This window comes from Mastacembelus armatus, chromosome 5, assembly GCF_900324485.2.
Source record: "Mastacembelus armatus chromosome 5, fMasArm1.2, whole genome shotgun sequence".
Taxonomy (NCBI): Eukaryota; Metazoa; Chordata; class Actinopteri; order Synbranchiformes; family Mastacembelidae; genus Mastacembelus; species Mastacembelus armatus.
Genome location: NC_046637.1, coordinates 2,219,027 through 2,246,066, shown reverse-complemented (window position 1 = coordinate 2,246,066; position 27,040 = coordinate 2,219,027). Strand labels below are relative to the sequence as shown.

Genomic DNA, 27,040 nt, shown 5'->3' with positions numbered 1-27,040 from the left:
TTTGAGAACTCTGGGAACCACAAGTAGGCCTGCACTCTGAGAGCGAAGTGGTCTATTGGGATAATATGGTACTATGAGGTCTTTAAGGTATGAAGGAGCTTGATTATGAAGGGATTTGTATGTGAGAAGAAGGATTTTAAATTCTATTCTATATTTTACAGGGAGCCAATGAAGAGAAGCCAATATAGGAGAAATAGGATCTCTCTTGCTAGTTCCTGTCAGGACTCTGGCTGCGGCATTCTGGATTAATTGGAGGCTTTTTATGGAGATATTGGGACATCCAGATAGTAATGAGTTACAGTAATCTAGCCTTGAGGAAACAAATGCATGGACTAGTTTTTCTGCATCATTTTGAGACAGGATGTTCCTAATTTTGGAAATGTTGCGCAGGTGAAAGAATGCAGTTCTAGAAATTTGTTTTATGTGTGAGTTAAAGGACATGTCCTGGTCAAAAATAACTCCAAGGTTTTTTTTACAGTAGTGCTGGAGGCCAGGGCTATGCCATCTAGAGTAGCTATAATTTTAGAAAAGTTATTTCTGAGATTTTTAGGCCCAAATATAATGACTTCTGTTTTCTCCGAGTTTAAAAGTAAAACTCGGAGACAGGCTCCAACAGATCCCTATGACCCTGGTTAGGACTAAGTGGATATAGATAATGGATGGGTGAGATCAGACTACAGCTGTTTCCATGCAGCTCTGTGAAAAACACTCCAGTTCTGAAGTGGCCTCAACTGTGGGTTGCTGCGCCCTCTGCTGGAGCAGAGTGTAACTGCAGCTGGTGCAACAACAGTGCAACACAAGTTACACAAACGAATTTGTGCAGAGTCACAGTGAGTCATGAGTAGCTGCCATGCTGAGGAGGAGCAAGGCAGAAAGTGAATGGAGAGAGAGTGTTTATCTGATTCAGTATCTGGGTCCATCTGACTCATCACTGTGGCAGGATCAGTCTGTGTAACAGTGACTCAGCACCTCTGGTCTGGACCAGCTCACCTGTCTCTGCTGGAAACATACTGAGCTCAGCCTGGGACACATCCATGGCAGCTTTTCACCAAAACCCAGCACATTTAGTCTTTGCATCATCATCATCCTCCTTCTCTGTATCTTCATCGTTTCCCGTCTCTGTGTGAAATAATTGACACTAAGTCTTTGAGAGTAGAAACTGGTTTTTGTTTTGTTGCTCCACAAGCAAACAATAGCACTGTAAGTTTGTCCTACTTTAAAAATAATTGGACAGTACGTATATTTGCAGTAAGATTAATTGTCCATTACTGTAATGTTTTATTATTTGAATACCAGCAGAGCAGCTTGGCAGCCACAGCAGGGAGTGACTGAGAAAAGGACCGACAAACCAACCCAGTCTGATATTTGGAGAATGAAACTGTGGCAGTAACAGGAGCTGCTGATGGTCGGTGACCTGTGGGCTGACCAGCTGCCAGTGTGACCTGCAGCCGGTGAGTCAGGAGGATGGTACAATATGTTTCATTGTTGTGACTGTTACCTAACGTGAGCAGGAATAAGATCAGGGGAACTGTTGTGATCCTACATATTAATAAGCACTGTGCACTCATGTTACTCATGTGACAGCTTCACTGTGAGGTAGATTTTGCCTGTTTACAGATGTCCCATAATTTGACACCGACAGGAGCCCTTAACTGATGTCACTTTGTTTCGTTCAGTTGTTAGTTGCAGCCCTAACACTGAGTTTTATTAAAGCTCTGAACTCATTAGTTTAAGTCACTTAATCGCTAAGACATTAATCCCCGTAAACTGGAAATAAGATCCGTTCCAGTTGTATAGTGACAGTGAATACAGGACACAAAAAGACAGCACCACCACAAATAATTGAATCAGTTATTATTTTCATTATTATTGATCCCACAGTGAACAAAAGAAAGAGAACAAAACTACATTCTGTTGGTTCATGTTGTCCATTTAGTCTGTCACTCGATTCTCAACAGTCATCCAATCAGGTTACTGATTCGCAAATATAGGAAGTTCACTGCGCTTCACATCGTCTGATCAACAAAAATACAATCAGGATATGTTTACATACATTTATATATATATATATATATATATATCTCCCAGGAATAGAAACACTAATATATACAGTCAAACACAGCTGTTGTGATGCTTATTGGGTCCAATCAATCAGAAGTTCTCAGATTGATCAGAAGGCAGTTTTCTCTTACAACAATATAAACACTTAATCTGCAGGAATTCCCAAAAGTACACAAATTTCTGACTAGAGACTGGACTGCATTTCCCAGCATGCATCTGGTCTCTGCCAGGCAGCTTCCCACCAGGGCCATAGCCAGTGTTTGAGAATCACTGAGATCCTGAGCTTAAACACCCACAGCAGTAATTTTTTTTTTTTATTTTTTTTTTTTTGGTAATTTTTTAAAACAATGTCCTAATTTAACTTTTACATTTCATGTTCTATAAATGATGTGCTTCGTACTTGTATTGAATTCTGATGGAAAAAATTAATTTATTTTAACTCTAGTTTTCTCTAAAATACCTCAAACAAACTTAAAAATATGAAATGTAGAGCTGTAACAGTTGAAATCAGAAACAATTTGTGATCCTTTGAATGACATTAAGTAAAAATGCCAAAAATGTACTGGTTCCAGCTTTTCATATGTAAATATTAGTGTAATGTCTGATTGATAGTAATTATAGGCTGCGACTCAAACTTGTCTGTTTCAAATCAATTAACTCTTCAAATTCTCCCATAAATTGAAAGGAGCACGTGATCTCAGCCCCCTGTGGCAGCTACGACCCTCGAACAGCTCACAGTATGACGTCAACAGGCGACTTTTAGAGGCAACACGTCTGTAGAGTCAACGAATCAACTCAAGGTAAATCAACAGCTTCTACATTTTATCGAACGTGAATCAGTTCCCTTTATTTAGTCTGATGTCAAGTTCACATTTACGAGAGGGGGATTATTTTGCTGTAGCTGATTTCACATTTATAAAAAATAAAATATATAAAGCTGCATTGCCACAATATTTGCTTGATATTCTTCTGGCTCAGACAAACAGACATTTTGTTTATCCAACCAGAGAAAAAGCTGTTAAAGGTCTCGACACAGGGCCGTGAGCGGTCTGGAATCAGGTTATTGAGAGATGTGATAAAATATGAAGAGAATCACAGGTTAGTCTAAACATTTTACCAGTGAGATCCAAAATAGAACCAGCTATTGGAGCCAAAGTTAACTCTGAAGATAAACAGCTTCATGAAAAGGGCAAAAGTTGGTGGTTTTTCCATTTCAAACATTGGACTTGAATTTAAATAAACCGGTTCTAGCAGTTTCTTTCTTAAATATGTCAGAGCCTGTACCTGTAGACACACAGAGCCATTAAAACTCTTTTTTAAAAGTTTTTAAACAGTAACATTCAAATTTTTGCCTTTGTTACAGCAGAGACCTGTGGACAGTGGAAACAACCCACCTGCAGAAAATATAACTGGCAAAATTATTAGCTAGAGTTGAAATAATTATTCTGCAGAAAATTACTGTACATTAATAAGCAGAGGATTATTTGATTTATTCGTATTAAAGAAAACAGCTAAATATTTACTAGTTCTAGCTTTTTACTTTAGCTTTTATAAACTCGTGATGGACATTTTCAGTCCTCAAACATGGCAGTTGTCCCCTTGAACAGTTTTCAATCCATTTTACCAGCTGTGACCAGCTCGACTTCTTTGTACCTTTGTTTCTCATAGCCTGCTATGTTTCCAGCCATCATGTATTTCTACAGCAGCAGTGTTGCCTCTAAAAGTTGAGAACTACACTGTCTTATTATTTCTCATATTTTCAACTTGTTACACAGTAAATCAGACATTTGCCCACAGTAACGTTTTTAATCCTTTCCACAAACAGTCGCACCATTTGGAGTCCCCAGCCGTGGAAATCGTCCATTGAAGGTAAGCAAATTAAGATTTTATGTACCAACAGGCCCTTAAGCAAAACCTACAACTTCCGCTTATGTTCCTAAAGCCTTTTTTTGTTCTAACATATTTACATTTTTGTTCTAACACCTACAGGCCCAGTTAATCCCAGTCACGTGCATCAGGTTTGGTGTTTGACTGTTTAGGTCACCAGGACCGAGTCAAACACTTGGTAACAACTGGACCAATGTTTACCCACAGCCAGCTAATTTAAACCTCCACACACCGTGGTTCAACCAGGTGACACAGTGGAGCTAATGGACCCATTAATAAACTCCACCCTCCTGGGAGTCTAGGCAAAGGGCAAATCAAACACACCCAGGGCTGAGGAGGATCTGAGATAGTTACAGCTTCCAGTTTGGCTAATTAAGGAGCCACACAACTGAGTAGGAATAGAGAACTAACCAGAACAATTAACAGTACTGTTGATAAGACTTGATCAAACAAAAACTTTATCAAAATGCAAACATTAACCAAAAAAGGCAAAAAGGCAGTTGCGGCAGCAACAGGAAATTACATCAAATTCTCAAAAATCGCTGAAAGAAGAACGGCAAAGGAAGCAGAAAATACAGCAAACACACTTCGAGTTCCAGCAATGAATCGGTGTCTGTAAAGTTCACGATTGGTAGTCAACAGTCCGTGTGTTTGATTTCGCTCTGCACCAACCCACTCAGGTGCCTCTTCCACCCACTAAACTAACTCGGTAACAAGCAGAAAACAAAACCGTCTGTCATTCAGCCTCATTTGTGATTGGTTGGAGAGGGCAGGAGAGGGGCGGAGCGATCGTTGGTGACAGTTCTTTTGAGCGTTACTCCTCTGATGAGGGTCAACATGTCTCCTCCTCCCTCTGGGGACAGCGGCTCCAGGTTCTGGTTGGAGGGCAGGGGTGGCTGGGGCTCATAGTGAGCATTGCAGGCCAGATTGGAGGGCTGTCCCTGGGCAGCGGGGGCCTGGAACTGGGCCTGGTGCTGCTGCTGGAACAGCTTCTGTTTCTGCTGCCGATTCAGCTGCTGTTGATGTTGGTCTGTTTGTGCATACTGATCCTGTTGATGCTGAAGCCGTTGGGGTTGTTGAAGCAGTGGCTGTTGCTGCTGCTGTAGTTGCTGCTGTTGCTGGAACAGTTGCTGTAGTTGCTGCTGCTGCTGATAATAATGCTGCTGTTGAAGCTGGAGCTGCTGGTTGTGCTGCTGTAGCTGGTGGTTTAGTTGATTGATTTGCTGCTGTGGCTGTAGTTGTTGCTGGTACTGTCTCTGCTGTTGTTGCTCAGATGGCAGGGAAGGTACAGTGGGGACAGGCACCGGGATCGGCATCTGACCAGGGACCAGCTGGTAGTATGGGGAGGAAGAAGAGGAGGAGGAGGGAGGTAAGGCGCTGAGGCTCTGTGTGGAGGTGCAGAGTTTATTGTAACCTAAACCTCCTGCTCCTCCAGCAGAGGGCACTGTGAAAACATTCTCGTCACTCCCAGTGTTTCCTCCAAGGACTTTGAGGGGAACCTGTGGGGTGCAGATGGGGATGGGAACCCCCCCGCTGATCGTACCCCTGCGATACCCTGGCTTAGACGACGGTTTGCGCCTGATGGTTGCAGTGTGAGACGGCAGCTGGCGGACGGATCCTCCAATCAATTCGGGCTCGGCCAATAGGCTGACAGTGGAGGCGGGACGCTTGGACTGAGCAAACTTCCTGTACTGTAAACTGAGGTCAGAGTTCCTCGGGATCGTCGAGGACTTATCGAAGTCTGATTGGCTGTTGCCATGGGAGAGGTGATGTAAAGAGATGGAGTCTGCGTCTCCATGGAGAGAGATGGACTCGTAGTCAACTAGAGAGAGAGAGAAAAATAAACGTTAGTTGTTGCAATGCTTCTGGCTGGACTGGTGCTATTTCTGGATTACCTTGATGATATTTGACAGCGTTTTCATCTCATCAAGAAACACATAATTACATCAGTGACTCACTGTGTATGTGAATGAACACTCAGGGTTTGCATCATCATGGAAACTCTGAGCCAAACAAAATCCAAGGAACATGCAACCCGATTACCTTTAAGCCCCACATACACATAAGTCAGGAATCATTTCTGAATAATTCAATTAAAAACAGACACACACCACTTCAGGGAAATGACATACAGACTGTACAACCTTAGAACAGGTCAAACACACACAGGCTGAAAATGTCAATTTGAGAGAACAGACTGAGTTTAACTTGTCTGTTCATTTTGGTTCTGAAAGTTACTTTTAGTACATAAATGTTTATTTTCTAAATTAAGTCTTTTATGAAGCAAATGCGTCAAATATGAAGATTTGTTTTCTATCATTGTAAAATAAAAGATTTAACCACTAAAACTAAATTTGCAATTGAAGATGTCAAACACTAACAATTAAATTAATCTAAATATAATTTAAAAATATTACTACGTTATTATTACTACAAGTTATATGTACTGAGGTCTAATATTAACTACATACAGCAACGGTAATGTTCTGCAATGTTAACTTTAAAAAGTCATCTTTGAAGCAAACATTCAGTAGCAACGTCTCCGTTAAATGTCATTAAACTTGGCTGTTTTCAGATTTTTTTAATGTGCCCTAGTCATCAGGACCAGGAGGGACACCCTCCAGGTGAACTTTAATTAGTTCATCATTTGATTCATATCAGTAGTTTGAGATGATCAATTTAGGTTTTTGAAGCAGAAACTTAAATATTTGAATAGATTTGGAAAAGTGGAAAAATCTGTTTTTCCAGTGTGTCCAGATAAATATTGAATTAACATTAAAGCAAATATCTGATTGGACTTAGGGCAAAAAAAAAAAAACTTATCCAGGAGATCCTACAAAAATCCCTATTATTGAGGCTGCTACTAAAAACTGTAGTTATGACTTCAATTACTCTTAGACCGATATGAAACAGATTTAACAGACGAGTGCAAAGTGTGATGCACGTGTGATGACATGCAGTCGAGCCCTGACCCTGGATTAAAGATGAGCACATGAGAGGTGAGAGACACATACAGGCAGATAAACAGACAGGTAGTCAGAGACCTACCATAGAGGGGAGGGTCTCTCTTTACAGCTGGAAGACAAGGAAGGAAGTTTAACCAAGAAACCACAAAACCACTGAAAGAACACACCAGAGAAGTCCAGAAGAAACTAATGAATAGCTTGGATAACTGACAGGTCAGTTGTTCAGCCAAACAAAAACAGGATGTACAAATAAAACAGAGGGCCGAGAGGTTGAGGCACACAATGAACGAGCCGTTTTACCAAGAATTCCCTGAGTATGTTCATCGCCAACATTAAAAACATTCATTTCTCTTGGTGAAGCTGCCGCTATAGTTTAAATTTGCATCACATCTGTACACATCTGGAAATCTCTTTCAGATGCATGAAAACATGAATGAAAATCCATCTGTACAACACAATGAGCTGCATATGCTTCTGACGTCTGTTAGTGCTTGTTCTTTATACTCACTGTGTGTGTGTATAGTGTCCTCCGAGCAGGACGGGGTGGTGGTCTGGGTGCTGTAGCCGCTGGAACAGTGCAGAGAGTCCCTGCTGCTCCTCGGGGCGTCCGAATTGAGTGCACCCAGCGTCAATGCCAGCTGATCCCGGGCCGAGCACGACTGAGTGTTGAGAGAGAGAGAGAAGAGGGTGAGATTATTAAGTAAAGTTTGCTGTACTAACTACAAACTTCAGTTTTCCAGGTAACATGACAGATTTTTACAGGAAGAAACAGACGAGCTGAGGGAAGGAAATATAGGGAGAAAACAAGAAGAGATTATGAAACAGTGAGACGACAAGAGGGCAACAAAAGAGAGGGAAGAGAAGACAATATGTAAACAAGGATGGAGGATGAAACAGGGAAAGGAGAAAAAGATGAGGAATGGATAAGAGTGGAGGAAAGAGGAAGATATGATGATGAGGAGATGATGTATTGTCCTCCCCTGGTCTCTTGCTGCCCTCCAGTGGCTGATGTGTGATTTTAATCTGCCAATGTTTGCTCTTAAATCTGTTTAGTTTTAAAGAAAAATGCTAGAAGTGTATTGTTTGTTCTATGTTTGTGAGGACCATTTTGAACATAATTCTATCAGAGTGAGGACATTGTGGCCTGTCAACACTTGGTGTTAAGGTTAAGTGAAGGGTTGATCTTAGGCTTTTAGTTGTGATGGTTAGAGTTAGGGTCTAGGGAATGCATTATGTCAGTGAGTGTCCTCACAACTATAGTAGGACATGCTGTGTGTGTGTGTTACCTTGCCAGACGTAGACAGGGCCCGAGCTCTCTCTCCATGATTTGTGTAGGCGTTGTGTGGTGGGGGCATGAGGCCGTTTTCAGCCCCGCCGCCACCAGCAGCCTGCTGATTGGTAGATAGTGCATCCTGTTATAAATAAACCAGAGTCAGTTTAATGAAGATGCACTGTAAATGTAAACGACATTGTCACACAGATTATAATCCCATGAAGCCATCATAGAAGTCCCCCCTATCTTACTATTCTTTTTGTAAGACGATGTTAGTAAATAAAAGCCACTAAGAACATCTGTTTCATAAGAGCCTTAATTAGATTTTAATAATTAAGTGATTTGTCTTGGACAATATGCAGTATTTGTTGTGTCATGGGGGACTTCTACCTTGGCTACTGGTCTGTAGACATCAACACTACATGTTAACCATTCAGCTTCTATACTGTGGTGTGTAAGGATTAAGGCTTTTAAATGACTCAGTTTAGATCATCTCTCATTAGCTGAGCTGTACAAATGTCTTCCAGAAGTCTCTTCAGGGAAAAGGCTCTTAGCTTGGTCAGCCTTGGTCAGCCTCGTGTGCCCAATCTCAGCCCGTCAGTTCACATTGTACATTTTCATTTCTATTGACATAAATTAAGTAGGTGTTTAATAGAAGCTGCAGGACAAGAGTAAGAGCTGTTTTTCCCAAAGTGACCAATGATGAAGACAAAAAAAAAACTGGAACTGAAGAGTGTGGATCCAAAGGGAAGCACTGACAAGACAACAATATTCACATCAAAAGAGGCATTACACTGAATTCCCATGATGCACAGGAAGCTTGATAACAGGAGCGGGAACGTGACGAGGTATTTGACAGTGGGACGAAGGCTGGTGGAGGTTTGTAGGGTGAGACGAGGTGATCACATGTGAAAAGCTGGATATATGGTGAGGAGGTACAATATAGTGACACTGTAGATTAAGATGTACTGATTTAAATTTAAAGTTTTTAGGCCAAACACGGGACTTTTACCAGCTTTTTTTATTTCACGTTTGTGTGAACAGTTATTGCTATGCGATGTGTTGATGGGCAGTTTCTGATTTTTAGATTCATTACTAAAAACTACACTAACTCCTGATCTATTAGGATCCTGATATTAATTTGCTGCAGAAATATTCAGTCTGTGTTGCTAATGCTACTGATACAAAACATGTAAATAGATAAATGCCAACAATGCGTTTAAGGAGATATAGAAACAGTGTTCTGTGTTGTACGAAAGAGCATCGTTAAGTTTGTCTTTCAATATTTCAGTAAAAGTCAGCAGACAGTAGCTGGAAGCTAATTTTCAACTTCACACTCACAGCATGTATTTGGAGTGGGGAACTTTTCATTACTATAGAAAAATATCTCCCTTATGTCGCGACGAAAGACAAATAAGAGATAAATCAGTCTTTTATGGACATGAGTTATTCTAAAGGTCATCTGGAGGCTACAGGTAAAGAATAACCCACTTCACAGATAAAGTTTTACCAAAAACTGAATAATCTACTGTTGGTCAAACACATGCAGAGACAAACACATTGTATTAGAACAAAGACACAGCAACAGATACGAACAGACAAACGCACAATCAGGCAAACACTGCACATATTATTAACACACAAACACAAAGTTTTATGAAATGAGGCCAAAAATTGTGTTTACAAAGAAAGATTTAAAGAGAAACCTGGATTTTATGGAGTGGAAAAGGATTTGGATTAGAAATTCAATCAGAGATGTCGAAGGCGGATGAATCGGTGACACAGAAAGTGGAATCGATGGCTCAAGGTTCAAACTCTGTGCCAGTTGTGAACTGAGATGGAGGTAATATATGATGGAGGTTACAACACGGTAAAAACACAGGACGGTGCTCAGGTTGGGGGGAATGGAATAGTTTTTTCTCACAGTGGTCATATCCCTGCGGCTAACGCGGCGGCTCAGCGCGGGGCAGTGGCCATGGCCAGCAGCGTAACCGTAGCGACCACGGCTGCCGTGACGACTGAGGCGAGAGGGAGAGTTCCCTTCGCTGAGGGACCGCCCACTTTCATCACAGCCAATCAGTGGATAGGGAGAGGAGCAGCGCTACACACAGGAGAGGGTTAGAGCGGTGTGTGTGTGTGTTTTCTTGTATTTCTGTTGTCAGAGAGAGAGGCTTTTATTTTGTAAGTCCTCGAAGTTAACATTGATGTTTCATGAGGGATTGGCAGAACAATGGGTGTGTGAGGGGCTGTGGGAGTGTTGTATTTAAAATGTACCTTTTAAAGACATTAAACAAGTTTAAACTTGCATTTTACTGGAATTAAGTTTATTGAGTTTGACTGTATTAGTAACTGACAGTACATGGCCAGAAGTATGCAGTCGGCTCACAGGTTCATGCTGAAGGTTTTGACAGTGGTGCAGACCAGTCACTGTGAAAACTATTTCTTCATGGAACAAGGTTTGTGCAGAGCTGCACCCTGGTGCTGAATCACAAATGGTTCTTCCCAGGCTTTTCAATGAAGTTCAAAATATTATTGGCGCTTTGGATGGAGCTTTAAGACTTCCCTTCACTGGAACTAACGGCACCAAAGCAAAAACACACTACCCATAATACGAAGTATAGTATTTGGTGGCTGTATACATTTGGCCATATACTGTATATGAAACAAATGCTCACCAGTGTGAACTTGTGATTTTACCATCAGAAAAACTAAAGCAAAAACTTACAAAATCATTTTTGTGTTCAAATACTGTAGAATGAAATAGTGACAGTATCTGTGTTTGTGTGTGTGTTACCTGAATGTGTACTCCATCGACAGCACAGCTGATCGAGTCCAAGGAGGGAACGTGTCTCACTGATCCAGACTGGTAGTTACTGCAGAAACAGAACACAAACACTAGAGTTTAAGGACTGATGGTGTCAATAGAAAAAAATAACCAGAATGAGCAATTATTCATTTGTGTCGTAAAAAAATGCTGCAGGTTTGCTCCAATGCAAGTTTCTCTGTGTAAAATTATTACAAGCTTTGGGTTTTGGACTGCTGGTCAGGTATTTTTACCACCTAGTTTTGGTAACATAGAACAAAATGTTCATTTTAATTTAATTCAACAAAATAATGTGCAGCCTTTAATAATAGGAATAACAGCAATAATTTGTTAATACGTCAAAATACAGCAACAATCTTCAAAGGACAAAATCAAACCATCTGCTCTCTTCTGGAGAAACTGGATCATGCTGTTAATATCTGTTATTCATTTTATTAAAATGTTATATATGACAAAATATAAATACATAATATAATTCTATGATTTCGAGTTCAATTTTTCTTAACATTAAATATACAGGAATTTTAATATTTCATGCACTCGGCAGCAGAGCTAGTGTCTAATAAACCAGTAACTCTGGTGTGTGTGTGTGTGTGTGTGGGTGTTACCTGCTGATGCTGCTCTTCCTGGACAGAGTGTTACTGGGAGAAGCTGGAGGTGTCTGATATGTGTAGTTGAAATCAGAACCTTTCAGGTCCAAAATCACCTGAGAAGCAAAACCAACACAAACAACAACTCTGGTGACTGTTTCTGTGCACGCTGCGTTAAAGACTGGGCTGTCAGCAAATCTCAGCAAAGGACCAAAAAGGTCAATGTGCAAGTTTATCTGTCAATACACTTTCAGGAGACACTGATCAAACAGGAGCTAACAGTGCATTTGCTGGGGCCTATTTTCAGTGGTGGATTAATTCACAGGTGGTGCTCTACTGACTATGTGGATACTGTTTGTGGGAATGAGTGAAGATAAACTGAAGCATGTTTCATAGGAATGAAGGAACGTGTTACCTGGTGCAACTTTACTGGTGTGTTTTTACTAGTTTCTAGTACTATGAAGCTCTGCGCCACAGGGGTTATCATCAGGGTTTGGATGCACAGACATTACTTGCCAGTGGGATCAGTGCATTGTTGGTGTTGGTCTTTTAAAAGGATATGGTGATAATTTAAATGTCCTGAGGGTGGTGCAAGAGGAAAGTTTGGAGGTACCTGCTCGCTGGCTGGTGGGAGTTTATTGGGCTCAGCAGTGAGGTTGGTGAGGTCTTCCAAAATGGTCTGCAGGTGGGTCACTTCACCCAGCATGTTGATCTCATGGTCCTACACACACACACACACACATTAATTGGTGTAGTTATTGCAGACAGGCTGTAAAGGTCCCATACTGGTGGATACGAATCATCACACACACACACAGCACTGACCAGTACAGGCTTCAACATAGTGACGAAGCTGCAGTAGCGTGCTCTTTCCTCTATCAACGCCTTGCACACAGCTCGCTTCTCCGTCTCCTCTAGGACGGCGTACCGCACATTGACGTCCTGCAGCGCGCTGTCCAGCTGGCCCCGCGCCTCATCCTTCCCTACAGAAACACACACAGCAGGAACTGATGTTAGAAAGCACACAGAGAGGAACCAATGCCAGAACACACCAAAGATCCAGGTACAACACGTGTGTGTTAACGTGTCCTCATCACAAGAGGACGTACAGCGTCGCCCACAAAGTAAATTATTACGTCATTTTCCTTATTATGGGTGGAAGCACCTGGAAAAGGTCTGAATTTTGGGGGTTTTTAACCACTAGTCAAGTGTGATTTATTTTTGACCTCACTGTAAACAAATGCACCCAAATTCACCAAAAAAAAAAAGAAAGGCAATATCTCATAACAAATACAAAAACCACTTTCTGCCCTGATAATAATAAAACTTAGATACAGTATCATCAATAACCACCAGTGACACACAGACTCAGATACTGAGATATTACCAGCAGGGGTCAGCAGAACACTTTACATCTAACGTAAAGGCAATGAGGAAAGACACACACACACACACACACACACACACACACTTTTCAGCATCAGCTGTTTGTCACAAGTACAGCGTGACCTTGTCGTCCTGTTTGTGCCTAAAAACTGGAACATCGATGAGAAAAACTGTTGAGAATACAGGGTTTTCAATCTATCTCATATTTGTAGTCAATAAATAAAGCAAGCAAACAGAGACACTACAGGGAGGGCTGGAACTGTAATTTGCAAAAGACAGAGATGAGACCTTTCTCCGTCTGCTGTGATTTACATTACGTTCTGCACTCATCACATGAGCGTTCTGAAACCAGCAAACCCAAAATCCCAGTTCACAACCACAACAAGCTCCTTCTTAGAAACAGCAGCACAGAGCCAACCAGAGGACAGATCTGGAGCTGTTTAACCTTACATGAAAGGCATCTTCTTGCTTTTTCATCTCACAGTTAACACACATCTCAGCACTCCAGCCACTTATAAGCATAAACTGCTGTTACTCACCAGCATAAATTGGACACAACAGACCAGTAGCTGTCCTTCCATCACTAACACTGCTGAGGTGCCCTTAAGCAATAGCTGAAGCCTGCAGCTGTGCCAGTGGGGCTGATCATACTGGTCTTAGTGTGTGTCTATGTGCAAAGTTATAGTAATAGCACTGCAATCAGTGACACTCCCTTGTTTTTGAATAGAAATGTGTGACAGTAGATGTGCCTGGAGAACCAGAAGCACATGCATGTTTCAGTCTGAAGTCTTAGAAACCACACTCCACAGTGAGAATGTCACCCATTCAACCCATTCAAGACAAATATGTCTGCAAAGCAAATACACTAATCAACAAACAAGCCTCATTTAAGTAAAACTGAAAACAAAAGAGTCAGAGCTTGAGTAAGTGACGCTGAGCCAGTGTTACATAAATGTCAGGAATCCTGTTTTTATGTTTGAAACCATGTGGAGAGAGACAGGCAGAGCTGAGCTTTAACTGGGCTGGAGTGTTGATCCAGCCTGGTGCGTTCAGACCTGTAGGCAGAGAAGACAGACACAGCTCTGACCTGCAGACCACCACGCAGCAGAAATACACCCACTGAATGTAAAAATACAGAGGGGGGGGGGGGCTGGCCTCCGCCAACACAGACGAGCTTAAGAACAACTCACAGAGCTGCAGCCTCCATCATGCTTTCATTTTCAGCCTCTCATTTGCTAATTTAATTTGGTGCCTTTGCAAAACTTCTGATGCACCAAACGCATTTCAATGTCACTTAGTTACACAGGGAAGTTGACCTGTGAGTGAGTAATCTCATAATGCAGTGTTGCTCCTTTCTCTTCATTAAGAGCACTGCATGCTTCTTGCATCTCCTTTTCCATCTGTCAGAGGAATGCAGTGATTGTTTTGGTTAGTACCATATAATATCTAAAATCCTAGGTCCTGATCACCAAAACCTCAGGAACTGATCTCTGGGCTTACCTGTTCTATCAGCTGAATTGCTCTTTGTCAAATTCTGATATTTTTCAAGCAAACATGGTAAAAACAAAAGCTCTTTCTGTCTCTCGAAGAGAGAAGCAGAGACAGGGACAGTAAATCCTGTGGAAAACAGTGAGAGGCAGTTTCCACACACACACACACACACACACACACCTCAGCCTGTTCACTCAGGTGTGTGACAGAGGACATGGGATAATTTCCACATTGCTAACAGAAGCTCAGTGTCAGCGTGCTGTTAGTCTGCCTGGCGTCTGGCCTCTGTGGAAACACAGACAGGCTGTGTGTTGTCAGACTGTTTCTACAAGGTTCTGGCTCGGCACCCGCAAAAACACAAAGACCTGAACTCAGAAGCTCCGTCCTGCACAGAATCCACTCATTCACTCTGTTAAAGGTGAAACGCAGTTCACATGAAGCTAATTCTCACCAGCTGGGAAATGTGCCGTTAGACCACCCGATGTTTGTTTCCAAACATGATCTCCAATTTTTCTTTACATCATAATATGGAAACTGCCCTAATCATCACTCTCTGACTTGAAGAAAATGATCATGTGGTTATAATAACAGGGTGACTTGTATTGTTCTTGAAGCTCACATGTATCTAGCTTGGCAGCAAATAATACAGAAGTGACTGAAAGGCTAAAAAAACACGACACCTCATGTAAGCCAAAGTCCAAGAAACTTGATCCTAATTTAACTCTATTTAAGTCGGACACATGTAACCCAAGTAGTAATTATAAGAGGAATCGTCGCTGTGGCTCTGGACTGCAGTTCCCAGAGATCATCTTTCAGTCATTATGGGCACTGTGTGAGACCGTCTGTCTTGTGTTGTCTGATGATGAAGTTTGAGTGTTGAACTTTATCGTTTTTCCATTCAGCCGTGGCAGCTCGCTGTTCCTGCTGATTACACAGGCCTCACTCGTGGCTTTATCTTGAATGAGAACGTGCTGGAAAAGTGATTATATTTCTATCATTTTCTTTGCCAGCAAGTTCACTAAAAAGACCAAAACCAGTTGTATAATCAAAGCATGTATAAGCTGTATAATCAAAAACATCTAGGATAAGATTGCCTCAGTCTAGACACTGTTGTTTACAACCGCACATAAAGGTTCTGAAAGAAACTACATGCTGACGAAGCTGAGCATGGGAACATGTTTCTAAATTATTTTAGTAATTGTTTAATGACTGCAGAACAACTTGAGCAAAACTACAAGTTCTAATTTGTCAATACCTGATACGCCAAAACATCATAAGTTGCGTGTCGTATAAACTGGTCTGATAGCATTCCTCGCTCACACCGGCACTGCCAGCCTCAGGCTGGGTTAAACAGGGAATCATCAACACTGGTAACAAGCTGCTGTGGGAGCTGGGTTGGTTTCTGTCCAACACACCTGCACATGCTTTAAATGCATCTGCAGTTTATGGAGCAAATCCAACCCTCACACTGACCATATTAAAAAACTCAACCGTAACACAAAAATATATGTTAAATTACACCAGAATTGCTTTGCCCTTCATCCTGAACTGTTTATTGCAGCTTCATTGGATGTCATGCTCTAAAAAAAGAAGTAACATCAAATAAACTCAGAACACTGTTGACAGAAGCAGGTTGATTGTTTCACCTTTAAGGAAATTTACCAGACATTACTTTGAAAGCAAACAACATCTGGGCACTTTAAACTCTCTGCACCAATTCATATCATAACCAGTGACTTAATCCAAATGAAAGTCAGTTTGGAGCAACACTTACAGTTTGAGTCTACAATTGTTTAGTTTTTTTTTTGCAGTAGATCAAGAGCAGCATGTTCAGCATGTGTGTTATGTAAATATCTTACTCCTGAATGTCAGGGTGCAGAGGAGTTAAACCATGAACCTACTGCTGCAGTGACACTTTGTGTTTCTTTAATCATTGTGACTAACTTGTCCAGACAGCAGAGCTGTCACGGTTTCAAAGGCGTATTCATCCAATAGTCTGGAGTGTGTCACATGCTGATGATGTCATCAACGTGTGGCAGAGGGCAGGAGGGATAATTCAGGTGTTAGATGGTTTTCTGTGGAGCTATGAGGCCGGTTGGGTCATGAAGCAGCTGTATGCAAATCCCACCTGGAGATTCAAATGAGAACATTTTACACACTTCACCTCCTTTAACCGATGCAACGGCAGCAGCAATGTGGTCGATGTACCGGTCCGTTGTGATTGTGGTATTTACTGGTCCATCTACATTCCAACTCTCCAACTCTCACCTACGGCCATGAGCACTGGGTCATGAGCGAAAGGACAAGATCTCAGATACAAGCGGCGGAAATGAGCTTCCTTCGCAGGTTGGCCAGGCGCTCCCTTAGAGATCGGGTGAGGAGCTCAGTCACCCAGGATGAGCTCGGAGTAGAGACGCTCCTCCTGAACATCGAGAGGAGCCATCTGAGGTGGCTCGGGCATCTGCACCGGATCCCTCCCCTCAGGCGCCTCCCTGGGGAGGTGTTCCAGGCATGTCCCACTGGGAGGAGACCCTGGGGAAGACCCAGGACACGCTGGAGGGACTATGTCACTCAGCTGGCCTGGGAACGCTTCGGTGTCTGGGCATCCCTGCTTAGGCTACTGCCCCCACAACCCTTCCCCAAATAAGCAGAAGAAGATGGATGGATGGATGGATGGATGGATGGATGGATGAATGGATGGATGGATGGATGGATGGATGGATGGATGGATGGATGGATGGATGGATGGATGGACGGACCTCCTTTAACCTCACTGCTCCTCTCTGTCTCTTCATGCCCATCCCCTCCTTAAGCTCATCTCTGTCTTTGCTCCTAGCTTTAAATAAAAAACTTCATTCAGCCTTTCTCCTTCATAAAACCCTTTTCCACCTCCCTTTTTTTTAACCTTTCTTCCCATCTTCCTTCAGACTCTCTTCAGGTTTTTTGCCTACAACATCTTAGTCTTTTACTTGTTCTCTTCATTCTACATTTTCTTTTTCCTCCTTCAAGTTACATCACTCAGCTTCTTCTCTTCCAGCCTCTTTTCCTCATTTCTTTCCCATGGACTGCCGCCTCCTTCTTGTTCTTCTCTTAACCTTCTCTGTTTCCTCATCTGCTTCCCTCCACTTCAGAGCAATATGACATAATTTCCTTTCCTCCTCCAGCTCATCATCATACCCTCCATCATCTTCCTGTTCTTAAATGCATCCACTACATCTCCCATCCATCTCTCCTTTCATCTTTAACCTTTTTTATTTTTCCTTAGATTTTCAAATTCCCATTTTTTCAATCTATCATCACATGCTCTTCCTTCTTGCTTTCTTCTATATGCCAGCCTCTCATCTTCCTCTCACTCCCTTTCTCCTCCTGTCTTTCTAACCACAGTAACCACAGTGGAGTCATGGTGAGGATGACTTCAACACTCCTCCATCCATATTTTGCCTGCACAGCCAAATGGCAAAGAAGAACATCCATCTCTTATCTTGTCATCCCTGTCCATGCTCCATGTAATTGGTCTCTTTCTCATATTTTTAGTTTAAGGTAACAAAAAATTCATAGCACATCTGTCAACAGTCAATTGATTATATTTTGCATGGATTCTGGTCCACAGTGATGATTTCAGTGGTATCTGTAAACCTTTCCCAAAAAACAACCTTTCTATTGCCCAGTGAGACAGTGTGCTACAGTGCTATAGGTCTGCCTCTGTTCTGTCACTCTCTATGAAATAAGATCAGAAGATAAGAACATTTTAGGTTGCAAAACACCACAAGTACGTCAGTACCCCCAGAGTTCTTCAGGCTACTACATAAAGCTACTATAAAAGTACGGACACATAAATATAAACACTGCCTCTCCTGAGCCTCTCTAAATGAATTTAAAACGTGAAGGTGAAAATTCATTCACACACTGGAAAACATGACAGTGTGTCTGTGTGTATATACAGAAGAATGAGTAACCAGTAGCACCTTAATATCTGCCTTTTCACTCCTCCCATAATATGCCTCTCTCTGAGCAGTGGGAGATTCCCTGTCTGAAGTGGTTACACACCACATAATGACAGAGTGTGGGTTAATTAGTGATGGAACAGATGTTTACTGTTATATTTTTTTCTTTTTATTCAAAAAATACTCTATTATACTACACGTTGATAGTAATTAACATTTTGACAGGAGAAGTGAACTGAGAAGATGGGGGGCAGGACAAGGGACTGAAAGACAGAAGGAATAAGTTCAAATCCTTTAGTACAAATTGAGCTTTGAGAGTTTTCTGAAAAGACATGCAGCCAAAATATAACTGATAAAAATGTAGAGTTAAATATAGTTAAATGTAGGTGTAGCTGTGATTCACTATAACAATAATAGTGCCTGCACTACAGTATGTGTGTGTGTATTGGCGAGTGTACCCTAAAGCTGCAGACTGAATAGAAAACAAAATCTCCAGGTTGAAACTAACTGGACTTTTGTTAAGAGAAGTTTTCCTTTACCAACAACAACTACAGCAGTTGGGCTCTTCTGTGTCTCCTCACTTATTATATGGTGTCTACACACACACAGTGGTGTACGGCAGGGATAATTACAGTATAATGTGAAGCCCTGATTGGTGAGTGTACAGAAAGTCAGAAGGAAAATAAAGTGTTCTTAAGGGTGTGGGTGGGTGGGTGTGTGTGTGCGTGTGTGTGTGTGTGTGTGTGTGCTGTGTCATTTTGGCCGTGGCTCTGTCTCTTATTGCCTCTGCCTTATAGTCCTTAGAGAATAAACAAGAACAGAAAACAAACAAACAAACATAATAATCAGATAGTTCTTTGATTTGGATCATTCTGGCTGATTACACCTTGAGATAAAAGTATCCATGACAGTTTGCTGACCAACTTCCAGCTTCAACTTTGACCTTCTATACTTAATTGTAGTTGTAAGAATATAGGTTCCCTGTGCATGCAGGATTATTACAGAGGTGTCAGGTGTGCTGGCTTTCAGGTTGAACACCAAAAATGCAGTTTCATCTGATAACCTGCTGGCTTGTTTAAAACCTGTCTGATCATCTGACTGCTCCCTTTACATGATATGTCAGCCATGCTGAAGAGAACTGCACCGTAAATACAACAAACACAGGCACTTCAGTCATTTTCTACTCTGATCCTCTGATTATGTGGATTATCTTGTTTGAATTAGGTCTCAAAGTCCTAAGACATACTGAAAATGAAAGCAAACAGCAGTCGGAGCCGAGGATGGATGCTTAGGATTTTTCAGCTGGACAGCACCGCCACAAAAATGACCATAACGTCTAAGTGGTAGTAAACCAAACATTTCCATCGTATGTTTTAACTTTCTTCATTTAAACTGCTTAAAACTGTTCTGGTGGTGACTGACTAAAGCCAGAGAGAAAAGAAAATGAAAAAGGAAAGAACGGCAGAAAGAAAAAAACAAGCATATAGCAGAAAACATGTTCAGAGATGTTAAACCCACATCAGACATCCCTCTGTTTACCATGGGCGGGTCTGCACTGTGACTGTATGTCTGTTAGTGCATGTGTGTACAGACTATTTCTGTTTCTGTGCATTTGTGTACTGGATCTGTCCAGAGCAGATATTTGTATAAAGGGCTTGAGGTTTCATTTTTATTCTAGTGTGTGTTTACTTTTATGCATGCGTGATTATGAGTTTGCGCACATGCCTAAGAGTTTCTGTTCCGTTTCTACCATGTCAGACTGTGCGGTGTTTCCTGGCGAGCTTTCAGGCTCTCTGGTTATGGGATGGAAAGGCCAGGTGCAGCCATGGCAACCTCAGGGTGTGTCGCTTCAATAGCGGGGAAAGGTGTGGCCCAGGTGTCTGCCTGGCAGTATGTCTGGGCTGCTAGGGCAACAGTCCAGCCAACAGGCCTGGAGTTGATACGGGCATCACAACACAGCTGCACAAAGTCTCTCATCCCGAATAAAGGTATTTTTAATCTCTATGGGGAAGAAATAAAGTCATTAAGCACCAACAGGTCCGATGTAAAAACCACAAGTCCCAAATGAAGACAGGGAAACCCTAAGCCCTAAGGCCGGCAAGTCCCTGGTCCAGACCACTAAATCCCAAGTCAGCTCCACTAAGTCCCTGGAGCAGAGTATGCAAGTAATGTTGTAACCCCGACCTGTTATCAGCGTCCACATAATCATTGCTGATCATCTTTATCCTTTGCACCACTTCCATAAGGGCGAAACAAGCACCGCTGTCTTTTCTTCTCTCAAGCAGAACACATCAGGCTCTCACTTTCAACACACATGAAACCCACCAGATTTAGTGCTCATTTTTTGTCAAAGGCTCAACCTGCACAAACTCAAAAAACAAAAACCTTATTAAAGCACAGTAATGGGGCACTAGAGCACTGATTACCAGCCTTTAAAAACACCACATGAAACATGGATGTAGCAGGTGGAGAAGCAGGAAAACACATTTCAGAAGGATTACTCCTTCCCTGAAGGTGTCAGGTGATTGGCAAGAGGCAGACCATGACTTAATGCAGCAGAGGTCTGAAAACACTTATCCCAGCACATTCAGGGCAGGCTCAAACAGACTCCTCATGTTTACTGTGCAGTTATCTCACTCTCTGGGAGATGGTCTCCATATTCCAACAGGTGGCTCTTTCCTCTGAAGTAAACAAAGTCTCATAGCTGCAGCTTCACTATTAATGTTCTATCCTTTACCTTTTTTTAGCTTTTGGCTGATAAATTAACAGTGTTTATGTTACAGTGCGTTCACTGCTGTTAAAAACCCGCAGGATGTTAAGTTAAGGAGATGTTGGAGCTGACAAATGTTCTTACCTTTCTTCACCTTCTTCTGCAGTTTGATTGTGTCTGATGATTTCTTCTTGATGTCTGCTCGGGCTTTCTTATATTCTGAAAAACATGACCATGCAGATATTGAGAGAGAATTTGTGCCTGTGCAAGTAGGTGTAGGTGCGTGTCTTCGTGTGTGTGCATGTCTTAGCGTGTTCGAATACCTTTAGCGTGATCTTTGTCCAGCTGACTGGCCACCTTTTTCCACTCCTCCATTTTTAACTCCAGAGGGGTGATGAGACTTTCTGACAAAGCTCTGGGTGAAAAAAAAGAAGAAAAAAAAAAAGGTCGCAATCATCATGTTGAACCCCACTTCCTTGAATAAACCTACTAGCAGGCCCGTTGTTGTGATGGCAACCAATGATTATGACTGCATATGTTCCTTTCCATGAAGTTCCCAGGACTGACACTATATCTTGTACCTTGTACCCTGCCATAACACCTGTCTCTATGAAGCCCGTTATATCCAGCTAATATATGTTTACTATTGAGATCATACTTTGTGTTTAATTCGATGACATTCGATTGAGAGGTGGGTCTATTTTTTGGCCTTTCATGTTTATATACACAAGGGGGACAGAACATTAGAAACATCTTATTGTTGAGCAGTTCAGTAGAACAGCATCACTGATTATGATTTCAGTGGTAACATATATAATTAAACCAAACTGAACATGACAGAAATGGGCATCACAAAATTAGACTTTATGGTAGAGAAATGTCTGAAATTTGAATAAGTGGCTAAGAAATGAACAGCTGTTCAAATGCATGTGTGTATCACCTGACTGACAGCTTCCCTAATGAGAGAAAAACGTCTGATGTTTCAGCAGTGATGCAAGAAATCAACAACAACAGCTCTGTCGCACATAGACACACACGATTCCTAGCTGTCATATGAGCATATGTCAGTTGAGCGTAATTACTGTCTAGTTCCCACACTGTCAGATATAAGGTGTCATCACGCTATCATTCACACCTTCACCTGTCCTCCCTCCCTCCCTCCCCAGTAAATATTATGCTGCTGTGTGTGTCTGTGTGCATCTTACGTGGTGAACAGTTTGAGTTTAGACTCAATGCTGCGGTGCCTCATACACATCCTGGTGAGCGCGGAGCCGATCTCCTTCGTGGCACCTGGAAAACACAACGTTTAGAAAATGAATCAAACTGATTTCAATAAACACTAACAATGTTTGCTCAGTTTGGATTAGTAAAACCACAAAACAAAATGCCAGCTGATGATAGATTGACTAAGCATGGAATAAAAATTTGACTAGATCTGCATGGGACAAATTTGCATCTAAAGAAATGATTCAAGTTTCATAAAGTGTTTTTTGTGCAGTCACCACTTCACCAGCAAACTACCTGTTCAATCAGCAACAAACCTAATGTGAAATAAATGATCTATCGGATTAAGATCTTATGAGGAGTGGTGTAATGTTGGAATAATTAGTGGGTGTGTGTCTCATTGTGTTAATGCATTATGTAACAAATAGACCGCCCTCTTTCACAATCAATCTTGGTTAATTATATGTAACAATAGGTTTCACAGACACAAACACAATAGTCATGTCATAAGATACACCATCTAACCCTACTTCAGTGATAATAATGCACGAAATCACACAACACTTTATGCCGACCACCTCCCTCTCACTCACACAAAAGCAAAAGAAACACACACACACCATTAAAAACACTTTTTTCATTTTATCAGAGCTACATAACGTGCGTTTCTATCCACATGCTGTAATACATTTCATTCAAAGCTCACTGTGCACAGTGAATATTTAATGGACGTCACAGATCCTAATTGTTGATGCATTTTAAATTAGAGCACATTGTGTGTGTGTGTGTGTATATATATACTTGTCATTTAGATGGCCAGATCACATTTTACAAATCAAAGCAGACATCAGGTCAATCCAGAAGATTCTCACATTTCTTGTCACCACTGCAACATAAGAAGGTTCATTTAAAGCTGCTGGAATTTTGTTCTGCCAGCGATTTCAACATTTATTCAAATATGTGCAACATTTGGGCAGAAATATAAATGTTGACACAGACAATGAGCAGAGGAATAGAGCTGCATCACTTCCACAGTGAGTCCTCTGTTATCGCACACGCACACACACACACTCGGGCGCGCCCGTCATAATGGTTTCTTTGTGGTGTCCAGTTTGCATGTGGACATAACACTTCCTTTAAAGCTGACCTCTATGTCTCTCACACACACTAACACGGCAGACAGAAATCTATCATCTACAGTTCTCTAAAAAAGTCTGACTTCCCAGTAAATTTAACTGAACAACCAAAACATTTTAGTGTCTATGAGACAAACAAGCAGAAGTGTTACTTCAGAACATTCATGTTCAACTCATTTGTTTTGTATGTAGATTGTGCGTTTGTGCCTTTATGATATATATATATAATATATAGTGACATTAGATGTTATCTGTTTCACTCCGTTCTATTCTGTGATGGAACAAAATGACACAGCAAATTCTCCAGTGTCCAAACTGTGAGCTTACACCGACTCATTTTACATCATTTGAATATCTAAATCTGAGGCGCACACAGAGGAAACATTTCACAGAGTGCCCTCGCTGCCCTGCTATAAAACTCAAACCGGTCCTCACACTGTCGGCCATGCAGATGCATACAGATGCGCACACACACACAGATGCACACAGACAAACATACACAAGCTGTAACTCTGTCATGGTTGAGTTAAATTAAATAAAGCACTATCACAGTGACAGATCAGCTCCAGTACAAACAAAAGGTGAGTCTGAGTGAACCTGACTGTACACATCTGACACTCCGTCCATCCTTCCTTCTTCCAGTTTCCGTTTTCACTCATTCCTGTCTTTATTCATCATTGTCCTCTATTCGTCCTTGCTCTAACTCACACTTTCCTTCCTCTCTTTTCCTCCTGTTATGCCGTGACTGCTCAAACCCAAAACATGGATTACAAGCTCCACACACGTGTGAACATGTGCAGAAATGTGGCAGAAGGCGGACACACTCGCACAGTCAGGTATGAGGCAGGGATTAATTGCTAGGGTGTGGCCAGGTGTGTTTGCTTTTCCTTCCCTGTTGCATTTCCAGCTCTCGGACCCAGACATAAGTGGATGTTTCAAAAGTCTGCCATGCACTTTTTGAATGTGTGTGTACATAAATCCAGACACAGTTACTGACTAGCTGGTGAACAGAGTGGAGCATCCAGCAGCAAAACTACAAGACAAAGTGAATAACAGAGGTAGGCACAGTTCCCCCAGGGGGCAGTAATATTGTTCCGTGTTGTTGAATATGAAAATGCATGAACCATTTGATTGGCCCAACACATGATTTATTACAATCTGGGTCTTACTTTCATTTCCATCTGCAACAATGACCTGAGAACATGATGACATTTCCCTGAAGAAAATCAGGCAGTTCAAGAAACAGGCAGATGACCACACATGTTGGAAACAAAGCAACACTTCAACTAGATGAATAAAGAAACACTAGTAATAAAGCTTGCTAGGTCAAAGTGGGTCCATGATGTATGTTTACTGTGCACAATATGGAGAATAATTCTACCAATCACTTTTGTTTCCATTTACAAAGAACTGCCAGTGATGTTCAATAATAAAACTGAGGTTAAAATAAGCAACAATTATCCTTTAATTTCCAAGATACAACAGTATCTGATGGTTCTACTGCATCTTTCATACAAATCCAGTCAGTTCTCCTTTGGTTATTTCTTCATTACACTTTTGTCAAACTTCACTACGACTGTAAATATTTACCATTTACCCTTGACAGTATTTGTATGCTCCCAGGACACTGTCCAGTCCTGTTTTATGGTGTAAGTACTCATTTACCAACACACGAATCTGTGTGACAGAGCCACTGTGTATATATGTGTGTGTGTGTGACTGTTTGTTTGTGTGTGTGTGTGTGTGTGTGTGTTGCAGCCAGGTGCTGAAGACTGTAGGTGTTTGCTTTGTGTTCAGACATGTCTAATGGCTCTTAGAGTCGACTGGAGATGACTTCAGAGGAAAATCTAACCTGACAAGAACAGACAGACTCAGTGTGGGAGTGAGTTTGGTTTTGATTGCTGTTGAGTCACATTTCTTTAAAAAAAAAATAAAAAATTGATAAATGATCTGTTTGCCAATACAAAACCAAGACAAGTGTGACATTTGATCATCCAATCTTTGTTGTGTGTTGTCTCCTGTTAATACACCACATAGATTAAAAAAAAAAAAAAAAAAGTATTAATCCCCGTGAAGATTACACAAATGAAATTAGTGAATTTCTTACTTTAAAAACTTGGGCATTTCTCACCAAAACAGTATATTTATCCTTGAGAACCACAAAAATGTGTTGACTGCATTTCGATCTGCACAAAACATTTGCAAAGCTGTAGTGCATAACACTGTATAAAATGTGCTCAAGATATGAAACGTGAATGAGTCAACTCTGGGTGGAAAAAACTAAAAGCTGCTGCAGTCGTTCATATTTTCCCTCCTTTTTCCAAAGACACACGGCCAGAGAGACAGAGAGAGAACTGTTCACCCTCCTCCTGAACCCAGATTTTCCAGCTTCACTCCCCCTCCTCACCACTCATAAAGTGGCCCTTTCAGAACAGGCTGAGTGTGTACGTGTGTATTAATTCCTGTTGCTTTCTCTGTGCTCAGGTTGTTCCACAAAGACCAGTTGTTGTTCTCTTGTGCTTCGAGTCTCCTCACTGAACGTCCAGTCTGGATTGAAACTTTAACTTAAAGTGTAAAACTGTAAAGTGGAACTGAAACTTAGTTAAACTGTTTTTTTTCCCCGACTGTACAGATATTCATATAAATTGTTGTTGAAGTTAATGCAGGTACACATTACACACAGTGTTGTACCTGCTTTTTAAATAAATGAGCTTTTATTGTTGTTTTAACTCTGTGCAGTGCAAACGGTGCACTGTAAGGTGAAACAATGTTCCTCTAGGAAACACGATGCTACAAAAATCAACACAAAAATTACACATATCTAATAAAATAGAATAAAGTCCCTGACGTTGATTCAGTTGCACAGTTAATCATACTCAGTGGCAACAGGTCGGCTTACCTTACCAAATGAGCTGCTGAGTTATCCAGGTGAACCTTTCAAAAGGGCCATAACTGGGCTTCTAGTGACTGTCACCAGACTCCTTGTTTTTCCAGCAGAGACAAAAAGCCATTTTCAGACATTGGATATGTAAGACTGCTGACTTCAGTGTGTTACAACGATGCCTCTCTGGCATTCAGACAAGTCACTTTTACGCTAGTGTTTCTCATAGCCACATTCAGAATTACCCACGACCGTGACCGACTCTGGACAGCACATCAAGTGACGTGTATGAGCTATAATGATTTCCTGTCAGCACATAGCAATCTTGTGTGTGCCCATCCATTAATGCGACCGCACGCAGGCGTCACAACTTTTATGGAAAAGTGACCAGAGTCCTCATCCAGATGTGAAGTGAGGTGAGATGCTGTCACATTAACAGAAAGCAGCTGGCCGTTAGCACCGATTACCACATATATGTCTCTGTCCATGCTACGCTGAGCAGTGGCCAGTCTGTCTCCCCTGTGTCACAGTCCATGCAACCACAAGGGAACGCCTCCTTCAGTCATTGCGTCCTCAATCCTCTCTTGGAGTTTTTAGGTAAGTCAGCAGATTTTCAGGGCGTAGTTACTGTCTAAACCCATGACAAATCCCATCCTGCACTAAAACT

At 41.6% G+C, this 27,040-nt stretch overlaps 1 protein-coding gene and 1 long non-coding RNA gene across 3 annotated transcripts in view; one reads left to right on the top strand and one right to left on the bottom strand.

The window, feature by feature from the left end:
• The first annotated feature begins 1,063 nt into the window (after positions 1-1,063).
• Positions 1,064-3,987, top strand: LOC113131009 (uncharacterized). The gene is made up of 4 exons (XR_003295749.2): positions 1,064-1,200; positions 1,297-1,451; positions 2,747-2,861; positions 3,887-3,987. It is a non-coding gene; the product is annotated as an uncharacterized LOC113131009 (long non-coding RNA).
• mtss1 (MTSS I-BAR domain containing 1) overlaps positions 1,838-27,040 on the bottom strand; it is a 47,629-nt gene continuing 22,426 nt past the window's right edge. Inside the window, exons 4-14 of one of the 2 annotated variants that reach the window (XM_026308024.1) lie at positions 22,338-22,422; positions 21,456-21,547; positions 21,277-21,351; positions 12,427-12,584; positions 12,215-12,322; positions 11,620-11,717; positions 10,982-11,060; positions 8,201-8,326; positions 7,423-7,573; positions 6,997-7,023; positions 1,838-5,770 (exon numbers count right to left, since the gene is read on the bottom strand). In XM_026308024.1, the coding sequence (XP_026163809.1) occupies positions 4,695-5,770; positions 6,997-7,023; positions 7,423-7,573; positions 8,201-8,326; positions 10,982-11,060; positions 11,620-11,717; positions 12,215-12,322; positions 12,427-12,584; positions 21,277-21,351; positions 21,456-21,547; positions 22,338-22,422 (2,075 nt within the window). In that variant the 3' untranslated portion in view covers positions 1,838-4,694. The remainder of the gene's footprint in view (positions 5,771-6,996; positions 7,024-7,422; positions 7,574-8,200; positions 8,327-10,981; positions 11,061-11,619; positions 11,718-12,214; positions 12,323-12,426; positions 12,585-21,276; positions 21,352-21,455; positions 21,548-22,337; positions 22,423-27,040) is intronic. The other variant, XM_026308025.1, reaches the window with a different exon arrangement.